Source organism: Notechis scutatus, chromosome 1, assembly GCF_049901735.1.
Source record: "Notechis scutatus isolate UNSWTSFEM ecotype Mainland chromosome 1, rNotScu1.2, whole genome shotgun sequence".
Classification (NCBI taxonomy): Eukaryota; Metazoa; Chordata; class Lepidosauria; order Squamata; family Elapidae; genus Notechis; species Notechis scutatus.
In genome coordinates, this window is record NC_142009.1 from 216206553 (window position 1) to 216232265 (window position 25713).

At 39.1% G+C, this 25713-nt stretch overlaps 1 protein-coding gene across 6 annotated transcripts in view; it reads left to right on the plus strand.

The window, feature by feature from the left end:
- MYLK (myosin light chain kinase) overlaps nucleotides 1-25713 on the plus strand; it is a 197074-nt gene that overhangs the window by 39037 nt on the left and 132324 nt on the right. For all 6 annotated transcript variants that reach the window (XM_087950208.1, XM_087950207.1, XM_087950213.1 and 3 more), the window contains exon 2: nucleotides 12625-12794. In XM_087950208.1, coding sequence (XP_087806334.1) covers nucleotides 12625-12794 — 170 coding nt within the window. The remainder of the gene's footprint in view (nucleotides 1-12624; nucleotides 12795-25713) is intronic.

Here is a 25713-nt window from a genome sequence, read left to right on the forward strand (position 1 = left end):
CCCACACAGTTCCTCAACCTTTCCAATTCAATAGCATGCTGGTGTGATCTTTTCAATTGGGAAAAGCACACAAATTCAGTTTGCGTTCAATGCTGTTTTCACAAAGATTGCTAAAATGTTGTCTTCAGAAAGTCTGCTCTGATAAAGGAGTTTCACCAACAGCCTTGGAAATTTTTGGAAATCCTCAGTCCTTGTATTGTACTAATCAAATGTGATCTTGTTTAATTTCTCTGATTTGGCTCAGAAATAGGTGATACTTTCTGCTGAAGCCAGAATAATAAAAGCTAGAGTAAATACTCTCTTCTGTTAAGGCAAGATATTTATATCCAGAACCTATGTATAACCCAATAGATACAGACATTTCATGTATCTGGATCAATGATGATTATTTATTTGTACTACCCATATAGTGATGCATGGTGCTAGATTAACACCAATCATACTTACACAAACAAAATTCTCCATTATAAAACAAGCAGAAAAACAAATGTACAGGGAAGCTATTGGGCGGTTTCTAAATGTGATAAATAAAACATAAGATTTCATTATGCTGAGCTGTGCTTCAAATAAAGTATACCCCCAGATTATATGAAGGGTTGTTGGAAATATTCAAAATAAAATCCTGAAAAGAAAATACCGTACATGTGAAACATTTAAAAGTAGAAACAGAATAACAGCAACCAGATTTATTGATGTTCCCATTTTTAGTAACTCCTATAGAAACATAAACTCCTATAGAAACATAAAAATATTCAGTTTTCTTTGCAACTTATTTTTGAGTGTTTCCAATTCTTTCTATAGCAATATTTTAAGAATAAAAGAAAAGCTCATTTCTTGCATATCCTTACTCAAAACTGTTAAAACTGATATTGAAAAATCCCATGAACAAGGAACAGTAAAGAAGGAAGGGAAACTAAACTACCTTTTAAATAGTTTTAAAAGATGGTGCAGATTATCCTTGTCAGTAGCTAAGTATTTTACCCAATATATTTAAATTTGTTATGAATGTATGCATTATTTATGCATTTATTTATGTGGTTTTCTGCTTTGATAGTACCGCCTATCTGTCTCTTTAATTACATACACAAACTCATAATATACTAAATAGTGAAAATATTATACAAAAGAAAAAGTGGGATCAGATATTGTACAAAAATAGACAACATCACATCAAACAAAACACTCCCTGCATCTTAATCCAAGACCTGGGAGAACAACCAGATCTTCAAGCTTTATAGGTGAAAGGTACATAGATTTTCAAGATGATTTCAGGCACATAGATTTTCAAGATGATCTTTGTGGCATGGGCCACAAAAAAGAAGGCATACTTTCGGCAGCCCAACAAATAGTACTGCTTAATTGAAGGAATTTGGAGCATATCCACATTGTTATAACCTTATTATAGTGACTGGGCAGATACTAATGGTCCCTTATATAGCTTTGAACTGTGCCATGTTGGGCTATAGAAGTGCTAACCGATACCTCAAGTCATTCCTGGAAGCATACTAGCCACTAGTTTAGTTCTCAAAACACAGGTGTCACATGGGCATATGCATCTCTGCCTGCAGTGCTGCATTCTGAACCATCCAAGTAGTTTTCAAAGATACCACAGTGTGCATCATATTGCAGTAGTCAAGCTGTAATATGACTAGGACATCAGTAACTGATTGAAATAACTGTTATGGATAGCATGTGGTTTTACACAATCATAAATTGTATGATACAATAACCGTGATACAAAGTTAATGTGACTTCAGTCTAGGCTCCTAAAAGTGTCATTACTAACATCAAGACAGCCAGACATATTTCCAAATATTGTTGCCACAGTTGTCCACTATGGGATCATTGTTGCCTGTGATTCGAATGGCCCACTAGACATCTTCATGTGTCAAAAATCCAAGAAACAAAACCACTTCAATATGAGCCATGGAAAATTTCTAAATACAGAGTAAGAGTATTTGCTGCAGAAGAAATTGGAAGTTTCCCCCCCTTCTGTCTTTTGGTTCTTTTTTTTCACTTTTTCATCTTCCTTCCTTCCTTCCTTTTTTAAAATTCCTTATTAGTTTGTGTTAGTTTTTATGTTCTTTGCAAGACCTTTAATAAAATCTATTTTTAAAATAGACAAAAAAGTTCCATTAAACTTTCTAGTAGAAATCCTAGAGAATAAAACGAGAAGCTGGAGGAGCAGGAATGGAGGACTTGACCCATTTTCTGTAATATCTGAATAACAACATTATGCAAGCTAGTAATATTCACCTGTTGCTAGTGTTGAAATAAGATATCAGTAACCTATTCAGTTGTCAGTGGTCCCCCATGGGTCAGTTGTCATAGTCTAGGTCTAGAGCATGAAACTAGGCAACCTCTAATAAAGGGGAACACCAAGTTTCCAAGGTTTGTCCAGAAAGTCTTCTCTTTCATGGATTTTCTTTAAATAGACTTAATATAAAATTTTTTTTCAAGATTATGTTACAGAATCTTGGCAACTGAATAAGCAAAATTTCCACCTTTATCTGTCAGTGAATTAATTAAGGTGAAATCTTCCTGAGTTCTTTGAAAAAAAAATTCAGACTGAAGAATTATATACTGTTTTTACAGATAAGCCTGATACCAAAACAGTGTTGAGGAAGCCTGGAAGCAACAGAGGTGTGTGGCATTGCATCTTTTGGTATAGTAGCAATAATGGTGATAACAACTTTTTGTGACAGTGGATTTATTGAATTCTCCTCCATGTTGCAGCGAGAGCCCAGGATGGGTAGACTCCTTCTTATGACATCATTAAGCTGAGTCTGTACTTGTATATAAAAAGCCAGCCCCCGGAGAATCCCCAGCTTTGACTTAGCTTCTTTAAGTCACAAGCTGTGTCTCTGAAAGCGTTAGCGTTTTATTCAGCGATTTTCTACAGAAGCTACCCTTGCTTCAATCAGCTCTCGGGGATCCGGGCAGCTACAACTTCAGGAGAGCGGGGCTCCGTTCTCCTGCAACGTTGGGATAAACATTTTCCCAAGCGCTGCTAGGCAAGCAGGGAAGCGTCTGAGACCTTCCCCATAGCCGCAGTTTGTCCGATTGTAAAACTGATCGGCAAACTGATAACAGAGCCAGCCAGCTGATCACGTGGGAGGTGATCTCTTCCTTCTCTGGCTGATCTGATCGCTCAGGGCTTGCAATACCCTAAGGAGCGGAATTCACTTCTCGGAGCCATCGATGAGCAGCGGCCATCTTTAAGTGCAGTCTCTTCAGATACGAGGTGAGCAGCCATTTTAAGTGGCCTGGCGGCCATTTTCAGGGCTCCAAAGACCCAATTCCACCCTCTGCCATCCTTAAGCACTTTTGAGAGCCATTCTCTCAATGCTTGAGCCTTGCTTATTTTAAAATGGATCAGGACAGTGCTCATGAAGAGCTTTCCCCTCCCAGTGGAAGAGGCCCTCCAACCCACTAAAAGGAAAAGACGCAGACAACATACTACTCAGAGGGAAGTGGCTGCAAAAATCAGAGCTAAGGCTCTAGCCCCTAAGAAGACAACTCAGGCTGAGTTGAAGGCAGAGAAACGCAGACATGTGGCTCTAGAGAGACAATTTAACAAGACTATTCAACAAATGAGAGGGCAACTGCAACAGGCTTCCCAGCCAGCCGAACATCAGGGTTTCCAGAGAAGCCCCCCCAGGGGAGGGGAAGTTGTTCATAGAGCCTTTGGACACCCCCTCCGTCTGGTCCCCTGAGGCATTTGAGGAACAATCTTAGGATTTCAGCAGGTCTGGGCCATATTTCCAGCAAACCTCTGGGTCCTATGCCCCCTCTCTTCCCTCCAGAGTTCAGGCCTCCCAGATCAGGCCAGAAGCCACCTTCACACCCACTACAGCTGGCCTTCGGCCCTCCATTACCTTTGATAACAGGCCCAGGGAGATCCAAGATGTTGTTTTCTTAGCCATTAGACAGGGATTGGCTGAAGGTTTTATTCTTCGGCCTCTGGAAAGGGTTCAGGCCCTTCTCCCTTCTCAGTCTATGGCTTCCGTACCTCCGCAATGAGATTTCCACAGACCCCAAGACCTCAGGGTCCATGCTTCACAGGCAGAATTGGAGAAGTATGAAGGGGAAGAAGGTGCCTCCCCATCTGAATACAATTGCTCCTCTCGTTCAGAGGGCGAAATCTGTGACCGCAATCTTTCAGAGGAAAAAGACTCTCATCCAGATCAGCCCTCCTCTGCATTAGTCTTTAAACCAGCCCTCTATAAACCCCTACTTGGCAAGGCCCTGGTCACTGCCAAGCTGTCACCTGAGGAAGCAGCACCTGGACCACAAGGGGAACCTCGCTCTTCTCCAAGCCACTAGTACACACGGAGGTTTTGCCTTATCGCCCACCTGCCTTTTTGGCGGAGTCCACCTCCCGCTTTCCTCGGCCACAGAGGGCATATTCTCAATGCCAAGAACAATGTCAAGAACTACCTGGCAGACAACAACCTTTTGCTGGTAAATGGCCCTTTCGGCGGGGAGGGGGTCATGCCTTCTGTCGCTCTAAGTAATACCTCGTTCTTCCCACCCATCGGAGGTTGCTTAGCCTTCTTTGCCTCCAAATGGGAGGAGTCAACGATGGATGCCTGGGTGCTCAACACTGTTAGGTCAGGGCTACAATTGGAATTTCTGTCGTCACCCCCAGAAATTTTTTTGATTTGTTCCGTTTCACGGGACACTTCAAAGAGAGCCCTTATGAATTCGGCCATTCAACACCTACTCAACATAAGGGCTATTCAACCAGTTCCCACCTTACAACAGGGACGTGGATTTTACTCTTGTCTTTTTGTTGTTCCCAAAGCCTTGGGTGGAGGTGGCGAGCCATCTTTGACCTAAAATTTCTCAATCAATTTGTCAAATACAGGCAATTTAAAATGCAGACACTGCATTCTATCTTAGAGACCGTTCGGGAGGGCGACCTCCTCTCTTCCATTGATCTCATGGAGGCTTACCTCCACATCCCCATCTGGCCTCATCATCGCCAGTTTCTCCATTTCTGTTACCAGGATGCCCACTTCCAGTATCAAGCTCTTCCCTTTGTCCTCTCATTGGCTCAAGGGTCTTCACAAAGATTCTAGCAGCATTGGTGGCTTCACTCCATTCTGTTCCAGTGAGAATCCAATGCTACTTGGACGACATGTTAATACTGTTCTCCTCCATCCACTCGGCCCATCGGGACTTAAAAATTACCCTGTCTTGCCTCCAAAGCCACGGGTTTTCCATCAACACCAAGAAGAGCCATCTCTCACCCACGACCAAACTGCTACACTTGGGAGCAGTCATCGACATGACTTTGTGCCAGGTTTTCCTGTTTCCAGATCATGGAAAAAGCCTTGCAGAGATCATCAGCCAGATTCAACAACAGACTGTTCCACTGTCGGTGCTGTCCATACTACTGGGGAAGATGGTCTCCTGTATTGGCATCATCCTGTGGGCATGGCTTCACTCCCGATCGCTCCAATGGTTCCTGCTCCCCTTTCAACGAGCAGGAACCAGTCACTTGTCAATCAAGGTCCTGCTCTCTCAACAGGCCCGGCGGTCCCTCAATTGGTGGCTCTCCCCGTCCCTGTGGAAGGGACTCCGATTCAAGGAACCAGACAGGCTAGTAATCACCACAGATGCCAGCCTTCTTTGTTGTGGCTCCCATATGGAGGGTCAGATAGCTCAAGGGGTTTGGTCCAGATCAGACAGCACCCATCCCATAAATTGGTTAGAGCTCAGAGTTATCTCTCTGGCTCTCAAGCATTTCAGAGCCTCGGTGACCGGCTCCCATGTTCTCATGTTGACGGACAATATGGCTGCAAAGGCACACGTCAACAGACAGGGGGGAACGAGATCCAAGGCACTTATGAGGGAAGCAGAACGTTTGGGGTTATGGGCAGAGAAACACCTGCTGTTGATCTCACATTTCCGGAGTTGACAATTCCCAAGCCAACTGGCTGAGCAGGAGTTTAGTCAACCAGGCAGAATGGTCCATTCCTCTGTCCCTATTCAGGGATCTTTCCCTCAGATTCGGAACTCTGGAGGTGGATCTCTTCTCCACTCCTCAAAATGCCCAAGTCAACAGATTCTTCATCAGGTTTCCTTGCCAGGGAGCGGAGGGGACCAATGCTCTTTGTTGCAAATGGCCCACGGGTCTCCTCTATGCCTTTCCCCCTCTTCCCATCATTCCAGCGGTCATACAGAAGCTGCTGGCAGAACGAGCGGAGCTAATTCTCCTGGCACCCTATTGGCCAAGGAGGCCCCGGTTTGCAGACCTGGTCAACCTGTCTGTGGCTTCCCCTTGGAGGATCCCGGCCCATCTTATCTCCCTGCGCCAAGGCACCCTGATCCATCACACAAGCCTTCAAAGCAGTGGCTCTTCCGGTACCCCGTGGTCTAACGGTGCACTCTACCAGAAGTGCAGCCACTTCAGCTGCCTGGGCCACCCAGGCATCCTTGGAAGAGATTTGCAGAGTAGCCACATGGACATCCCCATCTCCCTTCATCAGACACTACCGTCTGGATTCCTTTGCCTCAGCGACGACGGCCTTCAGCAGACGGGTTCTTCAGCGAGTGGTTCCACCGTTGGAGTGATTGGCCGGACGAGGACCCCACCCGTGGACATGCAAGATTTGGTATGTCCCATCCTGGGCTCTCGCTGCAGCATGGAGGAGAATGGGCGTTGGTAAATTTACCTGTGAACGTCCTTTCTATCTATGCTGCGAGAGAGCCCAGCCCTTCCCTTGGTTCATCCGGAGATGGTAAGGCATGTTAATATATTGGATTATTTGCTTTCAGAGACACTTCTTCAGTCTGTCAAGTATTTTGGCCAAAGCTGGGGATTCTCCCAGAGGCTGGCTTTTTAAATACAAGTACAGACTCAGCTTAATGACATCATAAGAAGGAGTCTACCCATCCTGGGCTCTCTCGCAGCATAGATAGAAAGGACGTTCACAGATAAATTTACCAACACCCATTTTCAATAAATGTTGGCACAGGAATACTGCAATGGCCAAAACTGTAAGAAACCCCAAATGTGCTTTTTCAAGAGGCAACTGGACTTTCTACTTTTCTTTGAAGACATTTCGATTCTCATCCAAGAAGCATCTTCAGCTGAAGAAAAACCAGAAAATCCAGTTGCCTCTTGAAAAAGAATCTTTGGGACAACCATGACCTGGATGACTGAGAATCTCCATAGACAACTACAAGAAATGTACTGCATTCAGTACTTTTGTAACTTCAAATGGTGGCTGAATGAGTGATTGCTGAACAAGGGCTACATGTACAGATCAGGAAACGAAACTTCTGGTCCTGAATTGGAGAGACAAAGCAGAAGAGGATTCTCAAGGAAAGTCATTTTCAACAATCTAGAATAGATTGACAGGAAACCAGACATATTTCCATCCCAGTGAGAGGGCTAAGGGCTCTGTAGGCTTATACAGAGAAAGAGAGAAACACAGAGGTCAGAAGTATATATATTTTTTATAAAAAATAATTTTGAGGCTGGTGTTTGTGTGACAGAAGAATAAAGACAAGCCTTATTTAGGAAACAACTTGATGCTGGAAAAGCATGAGTTAAATGCCTTATGTCTGTCCATTGCTAAGAGCCTACAGTATGCCTTCCCTATCTTGGAAAGAGAATGAATCTCATCAGGTAAATACCTGAATGGCTTAGGCCAAACTCATAAGAGAGAGGAGTGAACTGGGAGAGGAAGGAAGTGATAAAGCCCCAAGAATATAAGTTTAAAACATTTTGATATCGAAATAATGTATAATTTTGAGAAATTCATTTTCATTGGGGGGAAAATGACTCCGAGAGGTTGTCTATTCTTTCTCCAATGATGGAGTTCCACATTCAACAGGGTTATCCACAGCTGCTTTTTCTAAACCAAAAGGTGAAGAATCTCAGGAATAATATTCAGAGGGCTGCTAATATAATATCCCATTTTACCTATGCTAAGTATATCTATCCGTATGTTTGTTCTTAACAAAAAAATTGAAAACTTTGGGGCCTCTTATGAAGTAATGAAATAAAACCTGCTTTGGAATAAATGACTTGAATCCATTAGTTAGCCTTAATTATTTCTTGTTTCATTTATGATTAATTACACTTGCAATACTAGTGACTGTTGTGAGCTGGGGGTGTAATAGACTTGTTAGGGTAAATGGTGTAATAGACTTGTTAGGGTTGGCAGAACTTGAGGAAAACTTAATGTGGTATGTTTCCTTCAGTATTTCATTCTCATCCCCTTACTTTTAAAACTATGAGGATTTGTATTTTCCACCCTTCATAATGTAATCCATTATCGGTTTGAGTTTGAGGTATTTTGTTCTTTGAGGGTCTTAAGGCATTATGCATTTATTACTGCATTACAGGTTCATAGATGATGTATCCTCTTTAGGCATGCACATTGCCATTGTGCTGTTATTGTTTTTAATTAACGGTAAAATGAGTGGAAGGAAGCAATCTCTTACTTAGAATGCAATGGTCTCATGGAAAACTGGAAAATAAATCCTGGGGCCCTTTTCATCCTTGTCAATAGGCTCCAAGCCAGATGTTCTCTTCCATGTTTTAACATCCAACTTTAAATATATTTGTCGTCCTCCTAATATCTCCTATGTAATAGCTTAGCATGAAATTTCTTTAGTTACAGAATCTTAATGTTCCTAAATGCTAGGAGCATGGAGAAAAACTTGAACACTTGTAGCAGTGTAACTGTATGAAGGTATCATTAATTCAGGTAGATACAGAAGGTAACATTAATCATCCAAAAAGCTAGTCTTCTGATTCCATGATTTGGCAGGCTGGAATTCGTTTCATATGTGGTGATTAATGGAAGCCACTTTCCAGTTTAGTAAAATGAACATGGATTGCCCAGTTTCACAAGATAGTCCCATCATTTGAAAAAAACTTCCGGTTTGTCGGCTTGCGAGTGGTAGGGATTCGCGGCTGCGCGATCCCTGCCGCGCTAGCCGTTTTGGGGCTCCGATCCGGACGGAGTGCGGAGCTAGGCTGCCCTGCAGGGGCAGCTGAAGGTAGGGGATCCGGAGAGGGGTTTGGGGGTGTTGCAGACCCCCTCCCCAGCCGGCAGAACCCCCTTTTCCCAGGACGGTGCAGCGGCGGTCCGTAATGGCCGCCACAAAGAAGCTGGCAGCCGGGTAAGAATGCGCAGGAGGAAGTGGAGAAAGTGTTTGATAGGAGAAAGTTTTTCTTGGTTCCTAGGACTCTAAGACATATTTAACAAAATTCCTGAAAAGTATGACTTTCTGAATGATACCTTCGAGAGAAGAAGAAAAAGCGGCAGTTTGATGGTGCTGAAGGAAAGCTTACCCTCTTTTCCTACGGAATAAAAAGTGAATATTAAGAAACCTATTTTTTTAGGTGAAAACTGGCTTTGAGCGATGAGTGGAAAAAGAGAGAACTAAAAAAAAAATATTTGTATGCTAAGACTTTGTTGGAGGAGATGCCTTAAGGATTGAAAGACTAAAATATATTGCAATAAGATTTTAAGAAACAGATTTGGACTTTCTTTTTTTCTGATTGATACTACCCTAGGAGGAGAAAGTGAGAACTCTGCCTTGGTTGGGACTGATTGATAACTTTGGGACTGTTTTATTTTTCTTTGGAATATTCTGGTTGTTGTAAGAAGAAAGAAGGGGAAAAGAAAAGAAAAGATTTATAATGGCTCTTTCTATTGAGGAACTGAGAAAAGATTATGAACAAGCAAAAAAAATGGTAAAGCTGGTTTGAAAGAAGCCTTCCTTTTTTTTAGAAATGGCGCTTATTAACTATCAACAAACATTACAACAGATGAAGACAGCAGAAGAAGAAGAAGGAGAGGAAGCCATCTTTAATAAATCTCAGAACTCGACCAAGAAAGAAGGAAGAGGGAAAGGAAGGAGAAATAAAGGACTTAAGATTTAAAAACATTTAAGAAAGGGAAAAATAAGGTGCAAAATCAATATAAGGATAGTAAACAAAAGGAAAAGGAATACGACAGAGAAGGGAAGCCAGTAAGGCAGAGGCTAGAAGAAGGGGGGTAGAAAGGTTTGTTGGGAGAAGAAAGAAAGGGAAAAGGTGGAGAAAAGCTACAAAGTTTTGAAATTAAATGGGAAAAAGGAATCTTTTTAGGGATAAAGGATAAAGTATAATTTCTTCAAAGAGATTTTGCAAGGTACATAAGATGATATTGTAGTATTGTATTAGAAATAGAAAACTTAAATGGCTTAAGAGTTGATAAGAGATTAAAATGTTGAAATGTTAATAATGATTGGTTTTAAAATTTAATAATATGAGGGGAGGTTTAGAATATTGAGTTTTAATTAAAGAGTTTAATAAGATTATGGTATTGATGTTATTATAAAATTTCTACTATAGTATTTGTTTTTAATATTTAGATCTATTGTTTAACTATGTATTTAATTATTCTGGATGTATTATTCAGATAGAATGTACCAAGCAAAATCGGATTGGGTATTGGGTGGTATTTTAAAGATTAACTTGATTAATTTAGTGGGGAGATAGAAAGGCATCATACTCTGATTAGTGATTTCAGGAGAAATTTCTTTTTTTTATAAGGAATGAGACAAAGGTACAATAAAGAATGGACAAAATATACAAATATAATGACTCAAATTAAGATGATTAATTAAGATAGAATTAAGAAGAGTGAAATATGTGGAGAAGTTAATATAGAAGACTTAGAATGGTAAATAAAATAAGTAATGATATGTAAGATGAGCATGAATACAGTTGAAGTCCATGAAGAGAGATACCTGGGTCCAAGTTACTTTCCAAAAAGATTTTTTTATGTTTTGTGTGTTGTGTATATATGTTTTTTTTGGGGGAGAATTAATAAAACCTTGCAGAAATATAGAATGAGAATAATGGTAATTAAGTCAGAAAGAAATAGATGAAATAATAATAATAAAATTGAATAAGAGTAAAGAGAAATAAAGAGAAATTGGATAAGAGGTTTTTGTATGTTTATATGGAAATGGTTTAAAACAGAATTATAGTTCATCTGACTTGTTAAATTTATAATGGAAAAAGGTTTAAATATGTAATGGATAATGATGACTTGTGTGTTTTGAAAATTAATAAAACTTGTTTTAAAAAAAAAAAGATAGTCCCATCATTTGACCCAACTAATGTAATCCAGATTTAATTTATCAGATAATTAAAAAGGAATAAATTCTTAAAGAAGTATGTCCCTATTAAACAACACTTTACTCCTTATAATGAACACATTTGTCCTGCTCTTAATCAACTGAGAGTTACCTAGAATTATGTGTTAGTCGTGACAGGAATGCTGTTGTTTAATTTTGTATCAATGAAGGAAGATAGATAATGAACTTTAACCTCCTGTTAATTGTAGTATATTTGATGTCATCAAAAGTTAACTGATTTTCCTTCTTATGTTACAGTAAATGAACATTTTCTCAAACATTTAAAAAGTTGCCGGGCTCTTAATAAATGTCAGGGTATGAATTATCAAAGAGTATTCAGCTAGGTCACAATTAATACAAGTTCAAATAATGCAATATTCAGTTTAGTGCAAATTGTAAATTGATAGCAGGTTGAGTTTAATGCAACCAAAAATTCAATTAATGTGAGGTTAGTACATGTGCAGTTGTGGTTGGGATTTTAGACACTGCTAATTTTGTGTGCAACAGGGAGAAAAGAAAGATTCCAGTTTTTCCCCTGGGCGTGTGGTGATGGCGCAAACATGGCTGCCGTTTTCTCCCACTCACTTGTGAGCAGAGACAAAATGGCAGCTACCAGACAAACTGCTTCATTTTGCTGACTTAACGTGGTCTGTACAAATCTGAAAAAGGTTTTGTGGTACCATGCAGACCTTGCTAAGGCAGCAAAACGAAGCAGTTTGTCCCTGGGCCATGCAGTGGAAACCTGAATGGGTCCACTATAAGTATGTAGGACAAAATGGTGGCCGCTTCTGGAACTGCACCATGCAGCTACACAGAAAAGCAATTCATTCCAGTATTCTGGAAGGCTCAAAGCCCTTCAAAAAATAAATGAGGAGGCAGTTGTTTGGCCTGGTAGGATGAGAATTGGGCCTAAGGCTAGAAAAAGACCCATGGGAAGCCAGGGGTGGGAAGTGGAGCACAGGGTATCTCGGAGTGGTAGGGGCGGCCTTAGAAGAACAGGCAGGTGTTGGCTTGTGCTAGGCCTCCAAGGGTCTCCTCCATCCCTGAGGTCCCTGAACTCCCCTTAACAACCCAGGCATTAATTTAACAATTCATTGGGGCAAGCAGGGGTGAGGGTTTATTAGATGAAATGCTCCACCTAATGACCACTGCAATATGAAAATGTAATGGGCAGGCTCCATTATGGTCATGTCTCAAGGACTACCTGTATTTTACTATTGGGCTTTATCTAACCATAATTTAGTGATTTCAGTTCCCACTTAAATAAATGGAATTTTATTTGTAAATATTGTATGCTCATGGGTATCTTCTCTGATCCCATCACATTTAGAGCAGTATACTTTTAACTATATCTATAATAGTTTGCAGATTTAAGTAACTGGATTGTCCTTCTAATAATGCTTGTTAATCTCATATTTGTTCTTTTTTTTTAAGCATCTTGTTCTTTTTTTTTTAATATTTCTGAAGGTCTTAATATGGGGGATGTCAAGCTGGTATCGACTCAGATCTCCAAAGCCACCTTGACTTTGAACCATTCTTCTCTAAGAACTCCCACTGCAACAGAAGCACCAGCATTTATTCTACCTCCGCGAAATATCCAGGTGCCATTTGGAGGCACAGCAAAATTTGAAGGACAGGTAAGCAGAGCTATACTATACAATAATACAGTCTGTTCTCTGGTATTCTGAAGAGAGTGGAGAAAGTGTGTGTCTATGTATTTTATATATGAAAGTCATCTGTGTGCAAGAGTAAGAGAAAGGCATTAAAGGTGATGTTGTTGATATTATTATCATTATATATTGGTTTAGTGTTGACTCCTGGCAACTTCCAGAACTATGTGCTGCAGTTTTCTTGGCAAGAAAATTTGTTTGCCATTGCCTTTTTTTTTAGGGCTTTAAGAAAATGACTGACCCAAAATCACCTAGCTGGCTTCATGCCTATAGACAGAACATACATTTCTACCATAGTACCTTAACCATTACATTAAACGGATTCTTTTATTGTGAATTAATCATTATTAATTCAGTTAATGTAAATTTCATTTTTATTCTGTCCTGATTCTGTCCTTTTTGCAAGGCATAGTTTTTGTTCTATTTAATTTTAGATTATCTATTTTTCCTTTTTCATTTATGCATGAGAGATTTTAAGACAACACAATTATTTTGGCCTTAACCATGTAAATTTTAATATCTTATTTCCAAAGTGCTAATTAGGATTGTGGTAGCAAATGTCACTTCTCGATAAACAAAAACGTTGTGCTTTTTCTGGATTTGTTTATGTACGATCAGATATTAACAAGATGTTTATAGTTTTCTCATTTTTTCTCAGTTATCCGGAAGCCATAGATGATGAATGTTAAGATAGATTTTTGGCTGTTAATGTTGCCTTCATCACATAATATAAATATTAAGAATATTGAAGTATTCTTGAATTAAAACTATTTTTAGAAATAATGGCTAGACAATAAATTTTCTTCAAAGAACTTTTTCCACTGGAATTTATGTAATCAGAAAGAATAAACTCCTTGACATTTCAAGACAGAAAATAAGGATAATATTGTGAAGACCTTATGTTCTCATTTTAGAAATATCTAGTAAGAATACTTCAGAAAGAAAAGCTTTATTCTTTCCTAAATATATAAAAAGCTTGTAAAGCACTTTGGATGAAAAAGAATGATGGAGCTTTAGAAAATGGCATAAATTCATAGCAAGTATTGTAAAGTAGAAAAATATTTAATTACATTTGGGGAAAAGGTCAACAGCACCTACTGTAACTGTGAAGAAAGAAATTTAACAAAACCTGGGTGCAGTCTTTGACGAAGCAGGAAAGAATTTAACCTATCCAGACTAATGAGTGCAGTGGCTATGCAGAATAGGAATTCAACTAGCATTTTAATTTGTACATGCTCAAGCTTTACCTGGTTTCAAAACTTACTTTTCTCTGAGGTCTAATTCCCATTTTACAGTACAGAAGTGTTTTCCTATTCCTCTTTTGTCCACACTTTTTCTATTGAGGCCTAATCCTTTTTCTTTACATCTAACATTCATCTGTGTTTACTGTAATATGTTCATAATAAGATTCTAAACACTATTTTAAACAATTATTTTGGGAGGCCAATTTACGTTTTGTGTTTATAATCTGGTACATGTCTTGAAAACTTAATCTTCTCCAGACTGATCATCAGACACCAGATTTAGGGTGTCGTTTGTTTTTCCAAAAAGCAGAAAGGGAATGGCATTTTCCTTCTTTTTTATTTTTCCTATAAACTCCTGTAACTTCTGAGTGCAGCAAATACCAGCAAAAAGCATTAATTAATGCTTTATCCTTGGTATTCTATAGTAAACTATAGTAATAAAAGTCTGCTTACAATTATGAGTTAAAATTGCAAAGATGATGAAGAAATAGATCAAAGGCAGTTTAATCCAGTTGTCTGGTATTTTATAGTATTCAAAGGTCCAGCCCCTGTTGAGATCGACTATTTGACACTTTTAGTTTCTGTGTATTAAAAATATTGATTCATTCCTGTTTCTTCCCAATTAAAATACTTTAGCAATGTTATGAAAAAAGAAAGCAAACAGCAGGTCTCCCTTGATAGTAATGTTTCCACATATGGTGTTTGGGGTTTTTTAAGAGAGTAGACTGTTGATACTGAAATTGCAGTATCTAATTATTCTCAGTTATTTTTCTTTTTCTATTTGGATACTAGTGATTATCCATTTTGGAGTCTGAATACATTATTTCAAAACCTTGTTGGTCACAATATTTTGGGTAACACTCCAACATTCACAATACCCAATAGCAACTATTCTCAAAAACATGCCCCATTCTTGCATGATTTGGGGTGCGTGTGTGGAGGTTGCAGAAGAACGGGGTGTGCTTTCATACGGCTTCTGGAGCCTCTGAAAATAATGCAAGAATGGGGCGTACTTTTGTGTGTTTTTCAGAGGTTGCAGAGGTCATGGAAGAGCATTCTCCAAAGCCACTTCAAGAATGAAGGCCACATGCGACTTGGAGCAACATTGATTAGGCTGCAGAGGCCTATCAACAGAAAGAGAGCATAAGCATCTGAACATAAGCAGTGTGGGGACATAAGCAGTGTGTGGCAGATCCTGGGACTGCAAGGCAACCCTTTTGAGTGCCAGCGGTGATGTTAGAATCAAAGTCGAGGTCCGGCCTCTATTTCAGGCCCAGTCTCGGGCTGCCACTGAGTGCTGCTACTCAGATGTCCTAGATGGAATGGGGTGTGTGGGACAGAGAATTGTTTCTCTTTTGTTCAGGTGAGGGGGGAATAACACACCAGCAGAGTAAAGTTAGGCATTTTCGGAATTCTTGACATGCCAAGCCCCAAAGGTTCTCCATTATTTTTTTTAACAGCACACAACATAATTCATTGATTTGTGCTTCCTTGGGTTGATATTATGTTTCATTTGAGCAAAATTAAGCATGTTTCCTATGGTTGCCTGTTAGCTAGAATTTTATTGAGCCCTTTACTTTGTTTTGACAAGGATCAATATGAAGAGACCTGCTCATAAAACTGATCAATTGCATTCTCTTCTCTGTATAGTTCAGGCTAACTATGGAATACAAAATAAATGTATTCCTGATGTTTGAGAAATAAAATCATTCTGCTCCAATGAAAGCACTTTGGAATTTTTTTTAGATCAGCTGAAGTTTACTTTTTATCATTTAGAATGGAAGTATGAAATGGTATCATGCATTACATTACATTGAGGCACTTTGCTTGGAAACATGCCATTTTCATCATTTACCTTTGTCTTTCTGGCATGGGTGATGGCCTTGATTCTATAAATCTGATGCCAGGCTAAACAAAGCCAGCTTTACACACAAGCATTATTTTCATGTCTACCAGGAAATGGAAAACCTCAAACTTGCTATTAATTTTAATTTATATTGAGGCTGCATATTATATTTGACTTTTCCAGAACCTGCCAATAGCCTCTCTGTATGAGGTAGGAAGACAATGCATATATGGTAGGTTTTCACCCTTTCTGTTCCATACTTTGAAGTATAGGTTTTTTTCCAGTGTAGCATCAGAGTCATTAAGGTATTTGTGAACCTTTTCTGTTTCTACAGGTAGTCCTTGACTTACAACAGTTCATTGAGAATTCAAAATTACAACAGCACTGAAAAAAGTGACTTATGGCCATTTTTCACATATATGACCATTGCAGCATCCCCATGGTCATGAAATTTACATTCAGATGCTTGACTACTGACTCATATTTATGATGGTTGCAGTGTGCAAAGTCATGTGATCCCCTTTTGTGACCTTCTGACAAGCAAAAGCAATGGGGAAACCGGGTTCACTTAACAGCTTTGTTAGGAACCACAGTGATTCACTTAACAAATGTGATGAGAAAAGTCACAAAATGGGGCAAAAGTCACTTAACAAATTTTTCCCTTAACAACATAAAATTTGGGCTCAATTGTGGCCATAAGTTGAGGACTACCTATATTTTGGAAAAGCAGTTAGCACTGCCTAGCTATCCGTGTCAATAGAGGTTTTGGAGCTGCTTGACAGTATGTTTTTAGGGTCATAGTCTGCAAAAATCTAGTTGGAGACAACAGATTATTTCTCCTAGTGGTGACATTCATAGTCAGTGGTTTATTTAAAAAATAAAAACAAAACCAACTCGTTGGCAAGCCACACAAGCCTGTTTGGTGGCATATTTTTCAGCCTGGCTAGAGATCATGTCTCTTCGACATGTTTATAGTATTGCTTATAATTAACAGTGTCTGCAAGGGGACGATCAAAAAAAGATGGCAGCAGTGATTGTCTGATCCAAACTATCTATCTGTAACTATCTATCTATACCTATACCTATATCTATAAAATTTATAGCAATAAATACATCTTTTCTCCTCTTCAGGTCCCACTAGTTAAATAGGTACTGATTTGACTTTTTAAATTTTTAGTTGACAATCTGTAATAGTCAACCTACTGTCTTTCATTCAAGTGAACTTTTCAGGAGCACAATTCCTTGTTTTATTCTATATGAGTTGCTCTGAAAGTTTTGATACTGGGTAACTATAAATAAATGGCTCAGTAAATCCTATTGATTCTAATTCCAGAACACTCATGGCAATCATGCTTGCTAAACAGCTATGATTATTTTGCAAGTGGCAAGTTTAAAAAAGACCACAAACTGTATCCCTGGTAAGCTGCAGTCCAAAAAAGAAACTTCTAGTATATCTTTCAGATGTGTTCAGCTACCATTTCCATTTAAAACCTTTCTGCCTTTTGAATACAATTGTAATAATTTCAGCCTTGCAAAGCTAACCATAAGCTTTGCAGAGCTTAGCTCTGGCATAGTGAGAGAATGGTATTTCTGGTTTTCGGTTAGATATGTACTTGTTAGAAGTTTCATGTTGGCTCATCAAAACTCCAATAAGGATATTATGTTTAAATTGTTTATTTCAAAAGAACAGATTTGCTGTGAATTGAAACTGAATTCTTCTTTGAACTTTTCTAAAACGTGTGTTAGCAGAAATTAAGATTGCTTTTTCTACATTTTTGGAAAATGAAGGAAAGCAAGAAAAAACAGTGTAGCAGATTTGGAGCTTATACGTAGTCTAGGTTGAGGGATGGATTGTTAGGATATATGTGTTCCCCATTCCCAAAGAAACTAAAGAGGCTAGTCTGAAAAGTGAGGCAGGGAATGTGCCAAAGGATAAAGAATCTTGATTAAGAGAGTGTGCTCAGTGATGTTAAATATTTAATTTCTATATGCAGAGATGATTAAGTTTCTAGAATTGGGACTTGCCTTTCATTCCTAGTGCCATTCTATATAAGGTTTTTTGGAGGAGTGTGTGATAGTTCTTTAGAGAGCCAGATTGGATGCACTGGTTAAGGCATCTGGCTAGAAACTGGGAAATGGTGAGTTCTGGTTCTGCCTTAGGCATGAAGCCAGTCACCTTAGGTCAATCGATCTCTTTCATCCCTAGGAAGGACAATGGCAAACAACTATTGAAAACACTGCTCCCCAAAATTATAAAGAATAGTCCAGGCAGTGACTGGTACTCAAAAAAGGAACTTGAAGGCACACACACAAAAAGTTATTTAATACTGTCCAATAGAATAGAATATATTATCTCAGGGTTGAACTTGGTGCTCTCTGAGCTTGGTTGTTTGCCTGCAGATATTTTATAACCTTACTAGGTAACATCATTAATACATAATTAATAGTGTGGGGTTTGCTCCTGGGTTGTATACAGTAACTTACCCTGGCTACTGTTGATAGGGATGTGTTTTCCTCCTTAGTAGTTTCTTGATTATTGTTTTCTGCTTGATTGTTTCCTTGAAGTTAATCCCTCCATGGTTATCTGTGTCAATGTGAGTGATGTCTGCATCTATTTTTTTTTTAAAACAAATTTTATTAATTTTACAGACAAACAAAGCATCATTAAACATTAAAGACATTGAACCTCTTTCCATTATAAATTTTACAAGGCAAATAAAACATTGTTTTATACAATACAATTCTAATATATCCCATTTCCACTTAAATATTTTTTTAGCAAATTTCTCATTATTTCTCTTTACTCTTATTCAATTACATTTCTTCTATATTTATCCATTTTATACTCATCATATTCATATTTCCCTCTGCCTTGTTTACAAATATTCCTCTCACTTTCTCCCAAGGTTTTATTAAATCTCAATCAGACATACACACACAAAACACAAAAACATAAAACTTCTTTTTAAAAAGTAGCTTGGCCACGGATTACCTCTCTTTGTATGGACTTCAATTAAATTCATGTTCAACTTATATACCATTACCTATCTTATTACCCTTCTATATCTTTATTATAACTTCTCCCCGCTTTCCACTCTTCTTAATTCTATTTTATTTATTTCATCTTAATTTAAATCATTGTATTTGTATCTTTTGTCCATTCTTTTCAATTATCCATTTATCTAATTCATATTAGAAAACAAAAATATTTCTCCTGAAATCACTAATCGAAGTATGATGCCTTTCCATCGCTCCCCTACATTAACATCTAATTCCCTATCTAATTCTGCTTAGTACATTCTACTTACTAAAATAGTAAATCCATAAAGTAATTAAATATATAAATAAACATTAAATCTCATAGCATTCCAATTATCTATTTCAAAAACAAATACCATAATAATAAGTTCGTACGAACATCCACACAATAGTCAATTAAACTCTATACTTAAACTAAATGTTTTAGACATTCCTTTTAATATTTTATTAAATCTTAAAATCTATCATTATTAAACCTTTAATATTTTAATCTTTACTTAAGCCTTATAAAATTCTAATTTTCTAATTCTCATACAAATACTACAATACTATCATGTACCTTGCAGAAACATTTTGAAACAAAGTTATGCATTACCCATTATCCATAAAAAAAGATTTCTTCTCCACACCTTATTTCATACCTTTTTGGCTTTTTTCCCCCTTCTTCCTTCCTATCTTATCCCATCTGGTCTTTTTACCCCCCTTCGCTCCCCCCCTCTGTTACATTTCTCTTTTCTTTTGCTTTCTAACAGTATATTGATTATGCATCTTATTTTTCTCTTTCTTGGATGTTTTTTTTAAGTTTTATGTCCTTTTAGACTCATTAAAGATGGCTTCTTCTTCTTCTTCTTCTTCTTCTTTCTTCTTCTTCTTCTTCTTCTTCTTCTTCTTCTTCTTCTTCTTCTTCTTCTTCTTCTTCTTCTTCTTCTTCTTCTTCTTCTTCTTCTTCTTCTGTATCCTCCATTAATTGCTATGTTTGTTGATAAGTAGCAAGTGCCATTTCTAAAAAGCAAAAAATTTCTCTCACACCGTCTTTACCTTCTTTTTTTATCCTCTCTCAGTTCATCAACAGATAAAGCCATTATAAACCTTTTCTTCTTCTTTTTTATCTTCTTCTTCTTTTTAAAACAACCAAGAGAATTCAAAACTTAAAACAATTCTCCAAAATCCCAAAGTCATCAAACAGTCCAAACAGAACACAAAGTTCTTCACACTTTTTCTTCCTGGGGTAATATAAGTTGGCAAGGGAAAAAAAACCCCAATCTGTATTTTAAAGTCTCATTACAATTAACTTCCAATCTCAAAATCTTCCAGGCATCTCCTCCAGCAAAATCTTAATGAAAATTTTCTTTTTGTCCTCTCCCTTCCCACTTATAACAGAAAGCTTTAAATTTTTACCTTCTATAAAATAGCAGGATTTTCAATATCCATTTGTTAAATCCATGTGGAAGGAGAGTAAACTTTCTCTTAAAACACTTTCACTCGCCGCTTGTAAATCTCTTCTGGAAACAAAGTATCTTTCAAAAAATCCGAATTTTCAGGATATTACTTGTATTACTTGTATCTTATAGTCCAGTTCAGCCAAGAAACTTTCGCTTCAGCACTTTCTCTTCCTCCAGCACGATCTTGTCCAGCTGTCAGCTTCTTTGTGGCGGCCATTACAGACCGCCGCTCCACCGCCTTGAGAAAGAGGGTTAAGCCGGGTGGGGAAGGGGTCTGCGAAGACCCCAACCCCCTGTCCGGATCCCTCCTATCTTGGGCTGCCTCTTCATGGCAGCCCTAGCCTCCAGATCAATAGATCAGAGGCATCAAAGCGGATAGCGCGGCAGGGATCGCGCAGGATCGCAAATCCCTGCCGCTCGCGAAGCCGACAAACCGGAAGTCAGTGATGTCTGCATCTATTGATGGGTGATTTGTTTGAATGCCAAGCTTTTATTTGTTATATTTTATTCATTTATCAAATTTAAATGGCTGACCTCTCTCAAGAAGTTACTGAGTGGTGTATTATGAAAATATATTGTAACATACTGTATATTACTAGGCATTCCCTAGCATTTTTTGGATTTAGCTTGGTCAAGGATAGCGGAGTCATTAAAACTATATCATCACCATTCAGCAAACTCTTAAAAAGTGTAAAGAAAAGGGTGTATTTCATTTTTCCCCTGTACTTCAAGGCCTCCTTCTCCATCCACCTATTGGGGCAACATCAAAAGACATTTGTTTCAGGCTACCTCTGCATTTCTCAAAATGTAGGTCACAAGAGCCATGTTGGGGTAGTCATGAAGGCACCTGGCTAGAAACCAGGAAACAGTGAGTTATAGTTTTACCTTAGAAACAAAGCCAGTTGGGTGACCTGGCAATCAATCTCTCTCAGTTCTAGAAAATAGATAAGGCCAAGAAAATTGGCAAGAAAATTGTAGGGACTATCCAGGCAGTTGCCAGGAGTCAAAAATTGACTCAAAGGCACACACTCAAAAAAGGTCATGAATATGATGTGGAAAAACGTCATGAGACAACAGATAGGTGGTTGCCATAGAGCACCTTTCTTGCAAGTCATTTCTCAGTAGGCATACCAGTCTGATACCACAGAATCCCAAATTCAAAATAACACAATAGTTCCAGGGACCTGCATGAAGTCTGAATGTTCTTTTTGAATACATTGTGTTTGCATTTCAGTTGTACTGTTGCCCAGAGACCAAAGGTCTCTGTGCAAAGCTCTGACTATCTATAAGCTGATGCTTATTCTGCCAAGGGAATGACAATGGAGAGAAAGTGGGGAATGTGATAGGCTACAGCATGATAGGGATTTAACAAGGACCAGGCACTGTGCTTTAAGAAAAAGACAAGATATGTTCTTCTTATCTCATAGTGGTTACATGAAAAGTGAAGTGCCTATGCATATTCACTTTGCTCATAGGAAACAGTGTCTGTATACACCATAGGTATGACATTTTTTTATTGTAAGTCAAGGTGATTGACCTTGCTTAAATGCCATCTCAGCCACATGTCGTAAAACATCAAGACAGGTTTCATTTGTTTTCCACAATTTTTATATTCATTCTGAGGCACTGCATATTTTCCACAAGTCATCTTGCAAATCAGTTCCAAAGAACTTTGCCAAGAAAACTGCAAGGATTTCTCCAGGCAATCACCTTGAGTCAAAAACTGATTCAAAGGCACACATCCCCTCCCCAAAATCATGAATGTCATGAGGCAACAGATAGATGGTTGCCATAAAGCACCTTCATTGCAAGTCCTTTCTCAGTAGGCTTACCAGTCTGATAGCACAGAATGCTAAATGCAAAATAATGCAACAGTTCCAGGATTCTGCATGAAGTGTGAAAAATGAATTCTTCATTTTAAATGGGAAAATGTATTTGAAGTAAGAATTGACTCTTACCAAGTAAAGGGAAACTTTTAATGAGTTATAATGCACAAGAATATGGATAAACAACCTGTGTCTTTGTAATGTGAGTTGCTATAAGAGTTGGACTCTAATTGTTCAGTGATCATAACTGAATTGTCACAGATTCTACAATGTTCTATGAATACATCTAACAATTCACACTACAGTTTTTCCCCATTTTAAAATAATTGCTGCACATGTGCTTCCCTGCAGAATTATACTAGTCTATTTTATTAATGCTCATTAGCATGAGATGTGCATGTGTGCATAATACATATATGTACATCATATAAAAGAACAAACATTGCTTTGGAAAATCCCACTAATGAGGGTGGTGAAGTTTTTGGAAAACGTAGGTGTGGAGGCAGAATACAAGGAGTTGTAGTTGTTCTCGGCTATAGCAGCTATATTTTAACATTGAATTCAAACATACATGGAGGTTAAATGTATGATTGTAGGTGGAAGTCACATGTATCTCTCAAGTACCTACTTATACATCTATGTACAATTTCACCTACAAAATGTTAGTGTCCACTTAGTCATTACCATTTAGTTAGTCACCAAGTAGTACTAAAAGAATGAATCCCAATCTATTACATCAATGATTACATTTCAGTAGTGGTATGTTATTATAAAAAATAGCATCGAGACATAGTACATTTTTAGCAGCCATAAGACATTTTAGAGGATTTTTAATACAATATATAGAAGCAGAAACCATATCAAGAAGTTCTGAGGAATGTGTAGTGTGCTTTTTAGTGGGCCAGACATCACAGTGCAGATATATTTCTGGATTATTACTTGAAAATTTATCCCACTTCATTCTAGTATGGTGCCGGTGATGTTGATTGTAATTTATTTGAATCTTGTAGTAATTTTTCTTTCATTAAAAATGGGAGGTAAAACTTTTGGAGTGTTAAAACTCTAGTTTATCTAAGCAGAAACAATTTAAAGTGCATTTATGCCTGAATTCCTGAAAGAATTAAAGTTAATATGTTGTTATGACAAATGATGACACCGACTTCTATACCACAGTCCTCCTGGATTTTTGCAAGGATACATTAAAAAGAGCAAAATAATTATCAAGAGTATGGTTTGCAGCTGCTGCCTGATTTTTTTTAATTACTAGACCTTGTCTCTTATAGATCAGTCATGAACAGTTTTCTGTTACAAGTATATATAAAAAATTGATGTTATTCTCAGCTTAACCTTACTAACAATTTTTGTATTTGTTTTGCTTTTGTTTTGGAAAAACTATAGTTTCTATAATGATGTTTTATTACTTTAATTGTTTTAGTATTGTACTCCCAAATGTGCTTTACAAAAATAATTATTGTCTACCTCTATTTGTCATTTCTCTCTCCATTACTGCATTGTTTAATAATGCAAAGATGTCATTGCTTATTATCGGGAAGAATTGAAATCAAAGGGTGGGAGAACTGAATTTTATTACCACAGAATTATCTGAGATGGTCTAGAATACAGATAAAATACAACAGATAATCGTAAGTTTGTGTCATGAAAGAGTATAGGGCAGGGGTGGGCAAACTTTTTGGCTCGGGGGCATCATTGACTTTTAAAATTTGACAGGCGGGCCGGGTCAGCACAAGATACGATACATATAAAAAACTGCATTTGTTAACAGTACATATCAAACATAAACAGAAAAAAGGTCCTTTTTTCTTATAGGTCCTATAAGAATGTCAAGCAGACCTTTGCTCTGGGGTACTTTCCAAGCATGCCTAACTTTACCCCATTATCCCAAACTCTTCTTGCTGGGGATCATGGGCACTGTAGTTGAGATGCTTTGAAAAGGCTCGGGGGGGGGGTGTCAATGCAGAAACCGCAAAATCCACCCCCTGTCAGTCAGTCAGACCCTACCTTGAACAGCGATCAAGAGAGGCTTTCTCCCTAGTAAGCACCCCTGGCGTAAACCCCGCGCATTTTCATGGTTGGCATGGTCAAGCGAACGCTCTCGCAAAACTGTTCGTGGCTGGAAACAGAGCCCAGTCCACGAAGGGTGGGAATTGTGGAAATCCGAGCGCAATTCTCTCCAACGGTCCGGACTGACAGCGAAAGATTCTTTATGGAAGGGACAAAACGAACGTGCGGAGAACGGAGGTCATAGCGGCATATGACATCATCGGAGCTGTCACTACACACACACAAACCTGTACACGAGAAATAACTAGGGTACTTTGGGGAGGCGGGCACCCCCAGATCTCCTCCCGAGCAGCCCTGCAAACACGCTCCCCAGCCAGCCACGGCAAGACCATTCCCCACCCCCAAACCCCACACTCCCTTTGGCATAAATAAAGGCAAGAGGTCGGTCGTCAGCCTGGGAGAACCGAGTAATACACCCCCCCTTGCAAAAAGGGGGAGACCCAAAACACACACGCGAGCCCCAGACGTCAGATACCACCGCACCGGTCCTGAATACGGGAGAAATCCGCCCGGCAAGCGCTGAACCTGCCGCCCGCCGCCCCGGGCTCGATGCTTTCCAGGGATGGAGAGGCGCCGCACATCCGTGCCCGGACGCTCCAAACTCTCCCTTTGCCAGCGTGGGAGGCAGGCAGCCAGCAAGGCAGGCAGACCCCGCGAGGCTCCCGAGCCTGCCGCCCCCTCCGTCCGCCAGTCTGTCCCCACCCGTAGTCACCCGCGCCTGCCCGCTGCTCCGCGGTTGCCAGCGGGGTTCCCCCGTTGCCTTGGGCGCGCACCGGCTCCTCGAAGGGCAGCTGGCGAGTCTCTCTCCCTTCGGATGGCAGGTGGACTGTCCTCTGTTCCCCTCTGCTGTTGGCCGCCCCGCTCAGCCGCCAAGCCGTCGTCCGACCCGGATCTGTTGTTTCCTGGCTCCCGCTTGGGTGCCCCAACGGGCACCCCAATCTTCGGCGGGCCGGATTAAAAAGACCAACGGGCCGGATGTGGCCCACGGGCCGTAGTTTGCCCACCCCTGGTATAGGGGCTTAATACATTCACCAGCAACAACGGAAAGTACTCCATCATTGGCATAGTGCCTTCAGTGCCATAGGAAAAGGAAGAATGAATGTTAATAGAGTTTTTCTAGTGCTCAATCTTCATCAGAATAATTGTTATGTTTATGAAATTCATTGAATCTGTACAGGTACTCCTCAATTACAATACAACAGTTCATTTAATGAATGTTCAAAGTTATAACGGCACCGGAAAAATGACTTATGACTGTTTTTCACACTTACAGCCATTGTAGCATCCCCATGGTCACGTGATCAAAATTTGAACACTTGGCAACTGGCATGTGCTTTATGATAATTACAGTGTCCTGGGGTCATGTGATCATCTTTTGTGAGCTTCTGACAAGCAAAGTCAATGGGG